We start from the raw sequence: 13,028 nt of genomic DNA, 5'->3' as shown, positions 1-13,028 counted from the left end.
GGGCCCTACCGAATGATAATCAAGCACAGAACACATTTGGCTATGGCGGAATGTGAAATAACTGCGGTTACATTTAACATATTTATAATATTTTTTTAATTGGAGACTAAAAAACTCTATACCAAAATGTTTAAGATTGAATAAGTCACAAAATTATAATTTTTTTAGGTTTGCTTCTCATTAAACTCAAGCCTGCAAATAAACCCATTTTCAGAAAACTTCACGACAATATTAAAAATACTAGGAATTCTTGACATTTAATCGTTTATAACTGCAACTCTTGTCTGAAAGGCTCCATTTCGATGATTGTTGGTTTGTTGTGATTTCATATTCAACATTTATTTAGAAACAGTAATACGCTCAGCACTGCTACTATCCGGGCGAGGCACCTACTATATCGACTGCTATGCTCACACGACGAACTTAGCTACAGATGGTCAGTCACAGAGGTGGATGGACCGCTAGAACAAGCCATATTATCAACCACATTACGGCCTGCTTTAAGCCACCTGTCCCACTCCACATTGTGGAGTCCTCGTAACTTATCGTTAACTTCTTCAACGACTCTATACAAAAAATTTCTGTATACTCTTTTTACAACTGAAGAATACACCAAACAACGAGTTGTTTACGAAACTATTACGAACACACTATCCACCAGCATTTGCTAAAAAAATTGCATTTAAGCAACCCGCAAGCAGATAACTGACGTAGGAAAAATACATACCGTGTCACAAGGGCATTTTACAATGGCTAAAATCCTATTTCCAGACCTAAAAACATTCATGCGTGGAAAGCGTTTTTCATCAAATGTTGAGGGCATAATAGTTGTGGAAGTGTATTTTGCAGCCCTTCCAGATTCTCACTTCAGGGATGGAATTCATAAATGGAATTCTCGTTGGAACAAGTGTATTGATGTTCAGGGAGGCTATACTGAATAATAAAGTATATTTCAAACCATATAATTGTGTTTTTCTTATCGAACCGTAAAACTTATTGAACGACCTAGAAACATTTCCAATCGTAAGATTTTTTGAATCGCTCATATATGCTTCTCTGAGCAGAAAAAAGGCAAATACTCTGTGGATGGCAATTAAAAGTGATTTTTAGTCATAAATTTGGTAACACAGAGATATAGCCACCACAATAAGTTGTAATATCACCGCATCTATTCCTCCAGAAGACGTGATATGAATGAATAGAATGACAGAACTTTCTGTCAGAAGCTTTCTGAATTGAGCATTCCGAATCATTTAATTGATAACCAAACGAAAAATTGTTCCTAAGAAGCCAGTTTACTTTGGAATACACCTTCTATATTATTACATTAAGTATATATCCAAGTGCGAATATTACTAGGTACCATATGTACATGCACTAGGGCGGGTCAACTTTTTTTTATACTTTGTTTCGGCGACTAAAGTATTCTACTGGTAATTTTGAACAAAAAATACCAGTGAATCATAGCTCTAAATGGTCGCGCTGTGTCTTCTACATTTTAATGAGCTGCCATTTCGTGATCTATATTACCATCTATATATATATTGGAAAAATCGGAGAAAGGTAGGCCACATACCTCACCTGGCACGTGAGCACAGTTGGAGTAATGTTAAAACTCTAGTAGAATACTGCAGTTGCCGAAACAAAGTCGGTAATATTTTTTAAGAACGAAATGACCCGCCCTAACGTACCTATGTATCATACTTCTTTGCAGAAGTATGACCTTATTACATACCTATATAAAGGGTGTTGTTTTTAGAGGTTAGGTTTTCAAGTTGGCACTACTTTTTTCGTAGATAGTCTTTTTGACAGCTGTCACTTGATTTATGCTCACTTTGGTTTGCCATTTCATAATAAATAGACTTACACCTGAACAACGTTTGCAAATCGTGCAAATTTATTACGAAAATAATGGTTCGGTTCGCGCGATGCATCGCGCGCTGCGTCCAATATTCAGTCGACATAATCGTCCATCAGAGTCACTAATTCGATTAACCATGGATCGGTTTCGCACCACGTTTGCTCTAGTGGATAATACGCATCCTCAGAGACGTCGTACAGTGCGCACCGAAGACGCTATTGCTGCTGTGGAGCAGAGTATCGAAGAAGACCCGAATGAGTCCATCCGCCATCGCGCGCAGCAATTGGAGATGTGCCCATCCCCTTTATGGAAGATTTTGCGGAAGGATCTTGGTTTGCGGGCTTACAAAATCCAACTCGTGCAAGAATTGAAGCCGAACGAGCATCAAGCGCGTCGCACGTTCGGTGAATGGGCCCAAAACGAGATGGCCACCGATCCCGATTTTCACAAGAAAATTTTGTTCAGCGATGAAGCTCACTTTTGGTTGAATGGGTATGTCAATAAGCAAAATTGTCGCATTTGGAGTGAACATAATCCACAAGCCATTGCTGAGACGCCGTTACATCCTCAAAAGTCACTGTTTGGTGTGCTCTATGGGCAGAGGGAATCATTGGTCCATATTTCTTTAAAAATGAAGCCGGCCATAATGTTACAGTCAATGGAGAGCGCTATAGAGCCATGATTAATGACTTTTTCGTGCCTGAATAGGACGATGTTGATGTGGACGACCTTTGGTTCCAACAAGACGGCGCTACATGCCATACAGCCAACGCAACAATCGATTTATTGAAGGAAACTTTTGGTGAGCGCATTATCTCGCGCCGTGGACCTGTGGCGTGGCCTCCAAGATCGTGCGATATAACACCGCTGGACTATTTCTTGTGGGGCTATGTGAAGTCGCTTGTCTACGCAGATAAGCCCGAGACGATTGACGTCTTGGAAGAGAATATTCGGCGCGTTATTGCTGACATACGGCCCCAATTGCTGCAAAAAGTGGTCGAAAATTGGGCCTCTCGGCTGGAATTTATTCGAGCCAGTCGCGGCGGCCACTTGCCCGAAATCATTTTTAAAACATAATGGCAAACCCTTATCTTTATAATAAAGCTAAATTCTTGGCCATAACATTAAATTATATACGTTTTATTTCATCTTGAAAACCTAACCTCTAAAAAAAACACCCTTTAGTAACTAAAGTATTTTTTTGCGAAAATTTTTCCAGGTATGGACATATTTTGCAAGGAATGGGCATTTTTAGATTGCTAAATAAAATGTTATGCCATTTAATTAAAACTAAAGTAATATAGTTTCATTGTAGTTAGATTTGTTGGCATTGTGGAACAACCTGATTTTTTTGCTTAATAACTAATAAAAACTAATGAGTGCTCTCTCTTGGAGGAAAGGAGAATGCAATGGAATTAAAAGTCAAGCAAAGTTTAAAATATCAGAGAGTAATCCTTGATAGAAAGTAATTGTGGAATCTATACTTGGATGAAGCTACTCAAAAGCCTAGAGTATTCATGCCAACCTCATGTACAGGATCAAACAAAAGCTGGCAATCTGTACTCTTATCTTTTCCAGCCGGATACCCCAGCATCTGCAATGTACGAAAGTCCAAGCTTCTCCGCATGAGTTCCGATTACCCAGTGAGCGGTAACCAGTTTGAAAATTGAGTGGTGTGGGATCCCCAGCATTTTAAAAGTCCTGCTTCTGTCGTACTGAGCTCAAAGTGTTTTTGAGATAGCTCACGAACTCCATTTATCTCACACTTTTTTAAAAAAGAAATTGTGCAGTTTCCCTTTAACAACAGTTAGGGGGCACGGATGCCTGAGATGGGGACAACTGGAAACGGTTCTGTCGACCCTTTCCTGGCATTGCCTTTAACGCAATTTCATTTGCTTCTATGTTTCTATGTTCTATGTCCTGGAACCCAGATAAGAGAAATGTTTCCTGCACATTCGAGACGTTTAATCTTCTCCTTACAGAAGTTGGCCAGAAGAGAGCTGCAACATGGTGACGACAGGGCCTAGATTGCTGCTTGACTATCGCAAAAGATATTTATGTCTAAGCATTTTGCATATCTGTAGGATCGGAAAGACCTCTGCTTGAAACACACTACTAGTTTTCGGCAGTAGGAAGGTAACTTGTTATAATATCCATATTGCAGTTGTGTCGGTGTTAACTGATAGATCGAAAGTGGTGGACAGACTCTCAAACTATCTAAAAAGTAGCCCCCTGACATAAGCTTGTTTTGATTATAGCCGTTTCGTTACTGGAATGACCCGGATTTATATCCGGTCAAGAACTGCCACTCGAGTAGCATTCCGCAAACATTTATAAGGAATAACCACAACAACTGATAAGAATTAAAGCGGTGATACTTTTTTCATATTTGAGCGTAATGATTCTTATTCTCACAAATGGAATCGTTCACTTTTCACGTTTGCACTATAGATCACTTTATGTATTTACTATAATTAGAACCAAAAATGTTATCTTAAAATGCATAAAATGCTCTGAAGCACAGCTATGTAAAAACGACTTTTCGGAGCCTTCATTTAAGAAGCAGCTGACTCACTTATATGTGCTCGATATTTTCCATTTTTTCAAGTTGTAATAACATTTTGTTGTTTATTTGTATGTAAAAACAAAACAGCTGATGCACACCTTGTCCTCGGCAAAAACGCTGATTTCTATTACCTTTGTTGAAGTATTTGCTGTTTCTAAAAATAATTTTGTGCAAAAATTTCAGCTTACACATAAAATGGATCTCTAAATTGGGCAGTTAGTGAAATTTACGGCCTAGATTATTTAAAAGTTCCACTACAAGTGGGTTAGTGTTCTCATAGCAAAAATGCAACCTTTTACAGGGTGTGTTGCAGCATAATTGTTTTCTTTTATGACAGTCACCTTAACCTAACCTAACCTGAACTACCAATTTATGCCTAAATGGATTGCTGGAACGTATACACTAAAATTTAATAGAAAATCGTATATGGAATAACATTTTTAACTCACCTCCACATCGTATTCCCCCGGCCGCTTACACCGCCAACCATCGCGCCCAATGCAATCCGAATAGTGCGCGATCAGTACAAAATCCACAATCACCCACACCAGTGAGGTAAGCAACACAATGCGGCAGGTATTGGAACGCATGCGACCGCGCAGTTTACGCGTGAAATTCATTGCGGACATATTGCAGGAAATATAGTATGATTGTGTACGTCGTATGGTGTGGTGTGATGTGGTATTGTATGTGTGGCAAGTGTGTACTGTAAATTACTGTATTGCTATTTTCCTTTGAATTGCATTTAGACTTTACAACGAAGTTTTTGAAAGAACGTTTTAGAAAATTAATTAAACTTTAAAAGCACCATATGTAAAGCTAAAAAGGTATGGAGAAAAAATCGTGTACACAATTAATTTAGCAAAAATTAAAGCAAATATACTATCAACAAATTTTTGTATATTTTTATTAACGTCACGCGTTGGCATTCAACTTGCCGATGAAAAGGTAAAAGTGTATCTGAATTGCGTTGGCAGTTGTAACATGCTTTGCGGTGGCGTGTTGATGTGTATGTGACCGCTTGATGAGCGAGCGATTGTCGACTGTGATACACTTAATTTGCTAAATATGTAGAAGCGCAAGGTTGCTGATATTTACTATCAGTCCGCTATAGATATGTCGAAATTCTTCCGCTTCGTGATAAGTGGGTATATATGAAAACGTGGTGGTGTTGCTAAAGTAATTATTATTTTCGGATATTTAATTTATCTATTTTCTTTTTTTGGTTTTGAATATTTTACGCGCTCATAGTAACACTGTGAGTCGTAATTTGTAACGGAGCTAACGAGACGTTTGAACTTTGAAAGTGATTTTATTTGACTTTTTTTATTAGTGATGAACACGTTGCTACGAATGAAAATTTATTACTTTTGCGTTTGCTGTGTGATTTTGGTTGCTTTTGCTTTTGTCGTTCGCGTGGAAGTTTGTTGGCGCTCACAGTGTGGTGAAACAATTGGTGAACGGTGGTCGTTGACGTGAATATTTCTGTTTATTTGTTTTGTATGGGTTTTTACTTAGACATTGTTTAACGTTTTAACAAAAATGTTAAGATTTTATAGTTGGTGTTGTGGTTTAGTTAATTTGCATATTAATGCATTCATTGATTTCATTTATTACTTTATTTTTTCTTTTATTTATTATTTTTTTAGCTTTTCTGCTCTTCAATTTTTTCCATCATTTACACATTCGTAGTTATCTGCACTTCATCTGATCAGCGAATGAGTCATGCCTGCCGCAGAGTAGAATGCGGTTACTCTGGTAACCACTACTTTGCCGATCAGCTGTGCTTTGTTTTGGTGATCAGTAGATCTCATCAGTAGGTCTTTCGGTCAATAGGCAATAATCATGGTCGAACGTTTTATTTATGCTTTATTTTAATTTATGTATTCGCTGGCTTAATTACGCTCGCAGTTCTACTGCTTCTTTCCATAAGCTTCAATTTTTGCAGCACACTTTATTCCTCTTTTGCTGTTTTTCTTTCAACCGATCAAGCGTGAAACCGTTGTACTGACGCTATGAAATGTTCAAATGCAAATGACCAATATCTTTTCAATCGGTATGGGGGAAGCGGAATTGGTTTAGTGTAGATCGGCTGGCAACGTTGGAAGGCCTTGAAAACCATACGTTGATCAACTGGAAAAAGAAGAAAAAAGCGTAATGATTATTGAGTGTCAATGTTGTTTTTTCATGCATGCTTGCATATAATATACATATGTACATAGTATGTGGGTAGTGCAAATATACATAAAGGTAAAAAAATAGTAACGGAAATGGTATTACCATTATGGCGGCCTTCATGAAATAACGGTAATTGCGACAGTGTTTAATCTTGTTGTCTTTGTTTATTTATGCACTTGTCAATGAAATTGAAAGCTGATTAAATAATAATTTTCATTGTGAGTTAAGGAGGTCGAAATACAGTCAAACTTCTTTATAATGAAGCGCTTCGGAACGAGAGAAATATTCGTTATAAAGAGAGGTTCACCAAACAGATAATAGATCGATCTATGAGTATAGGGTGAAACAATAAGGATACAGATTTTCGTTCAGACGTAAAACATAAATAAATTTGTCGAAATAATTTTTAATAATAATAAGAATAGGTTTATTGCCATAGGTTATACTTTTCACGTAGCCCCAGAAAAAAGTTCAATCGCAAGATCTTGACGACCAGTTTACTTCGATATTTCGTGAGATAATGCGTCTTGAACTTTATTCGCAATAGTGCCATCCTTTTATGCATTGTGAGGCAAGTATCACCGTTCAGTTGAAACCACATATTCTACAAGTCCATGCCATCTTACTCAGGCCTTAAAAAGTTTGTTATCATATTACGATTGCGTTCATCGTTCGTGAGGAAAGTACTACCGGCATCATTTTTGATCAAGTACGGTCCGACGACCAAGACGCGTCAAAGACTAACTCATGGAAAACTAACACAATGGAAGTGCATGGGAAAAAACTGTGCAGTTCAACGAAGACTGCAACATGCTGATTTAACCACTAGGTGTTCACTTACCTTTCAAGTTCAATCCACCTGGCCTTCACAAAAACGAGAAATTTAGGGCGCAGCTGCCTGCGTTTTATACCTGATATAGGTGTACGAAAGTTGCTGTATATAATATTATTGATGTATTCAGTTAGAAATATGTTCTTACAACATAAAAAAATAAATATTTCTGGAATGTATACAACTACATACTTCGGTATATAGAGGACTTATACCAAAAAAATTGTCGTCGGGATACCCGGGTGGCAGAGTATGTAGATTTTTTTTGGGTGGCAACACAAGGGTTAACCGCTGATGTTTAACGATAGGTAGGTAGGTAGGTGGGGTGGTTGTCATAAAGACACACTTAGACCTTTCGCAGGTCCATTGTAATACCACTGGAGCTTATCCTTACTCTACGTGTTCCTGTTCAAGTTTAACGATATTTAATGATAACCCAGGAGAAAGTCTAAAAGGCTCTAACGATAGCTCCTAGGCATACTGCTTAAAAAATCGAGTGTTTGATGAGAAGTGTGGCTTATTAAAACTAAAAATTTTTAAATCCAAATAGACAATTTCAGCTCACAAAAAGGTGGTATGGATACATAACCGAAATGCAGTGTTCAGTGATGCCTCCACCTCAAAATTCGAATAAAACTGTCACCTTCCATGTGTGCATTGGCTTCGTTTTAATCACGTGTGGGTTTTCCAATTAAAAGAGTTTTCTGGTCTCAATTTCCCCATTTTGCACTGAAAGCAAAATCGATGGGCTCGCAACTCTCAAGTTTTTTTTTTTAATTTTAATTTTTATATATCCTATGTGATTAACTATGAATATTGAAATAGCGCTTCTATAATTATTTTTATCATTCTGTCATAAGTCCGTGGAGTTCAAAGAAGTACATCGCAACAGCAGAGTGATGCCATCTCACCTCTGTGGAATTTCTGATATCTGTTGACTGGTTTTGACTCACAAAGAACGGGTTTGCAGTGTCATATATGCAATCCATAAGCATGCACAGGCACACATACATATAAATATACTTAACTATTTATCTATTTGTCTTTGCCATGGATTAAATGGTTAATATTTGTGCTTGTTTGCGATTGTTGTTTTCTTTTCTCTGACACTCTTGCATGCTCTTGCGGTTCAAGTGTTCAGTAATGTTATGCTTGTTGTTGCAACTTGTAAATAAATTAACTTTCATGGCGAATAAATACCGTTAAATGGCATTTATTCGCAATGTGCGCATATGCAATGATACGAGTAGTATATGTGCATGTATTAGTACGTATTACAGCATGTTTGTGTATGATATATGTGTATAAATAGCTTGGACTTTTGTGAGCATAACACTGAAATTCGCTTCTCTCCTCTACACATCCATATGTATGTACAAATGCCATTGGCAACAGTTAATCATCCAATGGAAATTGCTTTGCTCCTACCGTAGCGGCTGCTGACTTTTGCAATTTATTTTGGGTTTTTTGTGTTGGCAGGTGTTTTTGTTGTTAGCGTAAATAAAATAAACGAAATGTTGCCAACAAGTAAAGGTTTTAGAACCGGCTTTATCAACAAATTGTGTGGAATTTTTTGCCGTTTGTGAGAGAAAAATTTTAATTTTTTGCCAAAGCGATTTTGGAATTAATTAAATGCATATTAACTAAAGGATTTTTTGTTGAATGAATGAGAGAGAAAATGAGAAGTATGTAATATGGCGGGAACATATTATAATGTTACTATGAAACAACTGGCTCACTTTGCTGTAATGCTGGAGCAACTTTTTTTTGTGTGGAGTTATTAGGTGAATGGGCTGGCGAAAATCCTCCACTGAACCCTCCCCGAGGGTGCCGGCTGGTAATAAGTACCACAGTTTTCCTATTTTCAGGAGGTACTTAGCTAAGTTAAGGGTACTATGCTTAGGGGTCGATACTCCTCAATAGTACAGCACTACTCAAAGTACTTTTAATGTGGTCGGGGGTGAAGGGCTGGATTAAGGTGTGATGAGACCCGTACCGAGAATCTGCCAGGCTTGGGGCCCTTCTAATAAATAACCAAGTCTCGAACGGAGCTTACGGATAACTGGCGCCCTCCGTAATAACTAGCCTTACCCGTGTAGTTGGGAGCTATGCATGGGCGGACATCCTTTCTCCGACACTCATGGGACCCAAAGGCAAAGTTCTAATACAAAAACAAACAAAAAAGGCGATCGGTCCTCCTACTAACAGACCGACAGGAACAATCAGTTTCACAATACGAGCAACGGTTGCACCGAGCCTAAAAAAAACACCATCCATCGGCTTAATAAGTCGATCTAACAGAAGCTTCTAGACTGCGTAAAATCCTTTCACAAAAACATTATTCCTCCGGATACCTCCAACCACCGGATAAGAGTTGGACTATCTCGAGTGACGAAACTCTGAAGTTGCTAGTGGACACACACTTTCCCAGCAACGAATCTTCTAACGTATTAATCAACAATAGTACAGAAAGACCTAATTCTGACATTGAAGATATAATCACTGAAACCAGGATAACCTGGGCAGTGAACACCTTTAAACCATTTAAATCACCGGGTTCAGATGGATTATTCCCCGCCCAACACCCAAGGATTCTAGGCCAATTAGCCTATCCTCTTTTTTGCTAAAAACATTAGAAATAATAATAGAAGAGCATATTAAGGCTAACATCAGCCCTAATAAGCTTAGTATCTCATAACATGCGTACTGTAAAGGGAAATCTACTGAAACAGCACTTAACTCACTTGTTACAGAAATCGAGAAGTCAATTTATAATAAAGAATTCACACTGGTAGCCTTCGTTGATATGTTGAACAACATCCTACCGGATACCATAATAAAGGCACTGACGGATTTCGGGATCTCTGGCGCTCTCGTTGAGTTCATCAAAAACATACTCTTGAGCAGATTTGGGATCGCAACCCTAGGGACCTGAAAAAAAAAGTTAGCAGAGGAACACCTCAAGGCGGTGTGCTGTCCTCTCTCCTATGGGTGCTGACATTAAACTTCTTGCTAAAGAGCCTAGAGGAGAGAGGACAACACGTCGTAGCATATGCGGATGATGTTGCAATGGTAGTAAGAGGGAAATTTCCCACTACACTTAGAGAAGTCATGGAAGATTTACTAAACATGGTTGGAAACTGGTCAAAAGCAAATGGGCTAAGCGTCAACCCCAATAAAACTGAACTCATTCTATTTACCAGGAAACATAAAATTCCAAATATAACTCCCCCGACTCTAGGTGGAACGGCACTGTCATTCAGTGATGAGGCCCGCTACTTAGGTCTAATACTAAACAGAAAACTAAGTTGGAAGGCAAATGTCGAAGATAGAGTAAAAAGAGTGACAATAGCACTCTACTCTTGTAAACAGATGATAGGACTAAGTTGGGGTCTTTCCCCATCTATCGTATATTGGCTTTACACAGCAATTGTCAGACCAATCCTAACATCCGGCATACTAGTATGGTGGCCGGCTTTAGATAAGTTATATATTAAAGAATATATTAAAAGAACCATGGTACATGTACGGGGCCCTTAGGACTACACCCACAGAGGCACTAAATATTATGCTTAACCTTTTACCACTAGAGCAATTCGGTAAGCAAAGAGCTGCTTTAGCTAAAGCAGCTCTCAGACTAAGAGAAATCGGCCTACTCAGAACGAACCAAAGAGGACACTCTTTAATTTTAGAAAAATTCCCCTGCATTTCTGGCACAATGGATTTCTGTAAGACCAAGGATATCAACTTAAATAAATCCTTCGTCATAGTATTTCCTTCCAAAGAGGAATGGGATAACGGGCTTTGTTGAGAAAAATGATATAAACATCTACACAGATGGCTCAAAACTAGACAACAAAGTAGGTGGAGCGGTTTACTCCGATAAACTCAGAATAGGCCAATCATTTCGCCTACCTGATCATTGGAGTGTATCTCAGGCACTGCCATAAAAGAGGGACTTACTTAAAAACGAGAGTATTATCCACAAATGGAGTCTTCCATATACTCGGACAGTCAAACGGCAATAAAAGCCTTTGAATCTAAAATACACTCGTCAAAAACAGTTTTAGAATGTTTTAAACTTCTAAATGACGTATCTAAGTGCTACAAAGTGCACCTTATCTGGGTGCCAGGCCACAGGAATATAGCAGGAAACTGCAAGGCGGATGAACTTGCCCGAACCGGTACAACGCTCGATCTCCAACCGGATAAGGCGCTGATACCCATGCCTATAGCCACTTGTAATTTACTTATAGACAGGGAAACCATCAAAAAGGTAAATACAGGCTGGCAAAACCTCACAACATGAGAACTAAGCAGACAGACATGGCCGAACTGGAACAGCGGTCGATCGAAAATCTTGTTAAGATTTAACAGATAAGCTATAAGAAAAATGATAGGGGTATTAACTAGTCATTGTTTAATAGGCAGCCGCACTAGAAGGTTAGAACTCCCGTACTTCGATTTCTGTAGAAGCTGTCTTAATACAGAAGAAGAGGAAACCGTCACACATTTTATGTGAGTGTGAAAGCTTAGGTATGAGAAGCCTGCGCACTCTTGATACAGCATTTTTAACCGATGTAGCAGATATAGCCCATCTAAAACTAACGAAGCTCTGCTCGTTTATTAAAGTTACCGGATGGTTTGAAAAGGAACACGTAGGGTAAGGATAAGCTCCAGTGGTATCACAATGGACCTGCGAAAGGTCTAAGTGTGTCTTTACGACAACCACCCAACCTACCTACCTATTAAGTGAATAATTTATGCTATTTTTGGGATACACTATAGGTATACTTAATTTTTCATTTAAGGAAGCACACCTCATTAATGTTGCGATAATGTTGCTTAACAGTTTTTTTTTAACAATTGTGTTATGGCCTGCCTCAAAAAACGTTTGTGGGAATGAAAATTATGAATATTAGCTTAGAAATTCAAAAAATATTTCCTCTTATATGGTGATCACTTGTAATCCCGGAAATTCTGCGTATGTACTTGTGGTTGATATTTTTTCGCCTAAAAACCTCAATGACTTTGGCACAATGTAATATTCAATGCAACCCAAGTGTTTCTTTTTTTTCAATTGCATAACTATTGAACGATTCCATGTCAAGTGATCCTAGTATTTTGGATATGGGCCCCACTTTTTTTGAAAATGGTTCATGTGTCGGCCTGAGTATAAAAAGAATATTTTGAAAAAAATTTATAATTTTCAGATTTATTGAATGTTGGAAAATTTAGTATAGAGTTTCTTAAAGCGAAATACTCGTATATTCGGTTTTTTTTAACAATTTTAAATTTTTTTGTTTAATTTTTAGGATGAAATAGACTTATTAAAACCATTTTTTTTTTTGGACAAAATTTAATTTTTTTGTTATGAATTTTGGTTTTTTGTTTGTAATTTTTCAAACACACCGCCTCAGATTTTTTGCTTATTTTTTCATTCATAGCTAATTAAATAGTAGTTCCTGAAAGTTTTATAGCGGGATTCCCATAACTTTTTGAGTTATATTCAAATACGTACAGTGAACAATTGAAAAATCTGTGTAAAATAATGCTTCATCGAAGCGATAGCATACGTACCCGTATGCCTG

General features: G+C 37.9%; 1 protein-coding gene across 5 annotated transcripts in view; it reads right to left on the bottom strand.

Annotated features, from left to right (window-relative positions):
- The window catches only part of LOC128865189 (polypeptide N-acetylgalactosaminyltransferase 5), a 113,526-nt gene that overhangs the window by 28,846 nt on the left and 71,652 nt on the right, over positions 1-13,028 (bottom strand). For 2 of the 5 annotated variants that reach the window (XM_054105284.1, XM_054105282.1), the window contains exon 2: positions 4,877-6,560. In XM_054105284.1, the coding sequence (XP_053961259.1) occupies positions 4,877-5,056 (180 nt within the window). In that variant the 5' untranslated portion in view covers positions 5,057-6,560. The remainder of the gene's footprint in view (positions 1-4,876; positions 6,561-13,028) is intronic. The other 3 variants (XM_054105286.1, XM_054105285.1, XM_054105287.1) reach the window with 2 other exon arrangements.

This window comes from Anastrepha ludens, chromosome 5 (assembly GCF_028408465.1).
Source record: "Anastrepha ludens isolate Willacy chromosome 5, idAnaLude1.1, whole genome shotgun sequence".
Taxonomy (NCBI): Eukaryota; Metazoa; Arthropoda; class Insecta; order Diptera; family Tephritidae; genus Anastrepha; species Anastrepha ludens.
Note: the sequence above shows the minus strand (reverse complement) of the source record. Positions and strands in the feature narration are given on the sequence as shown.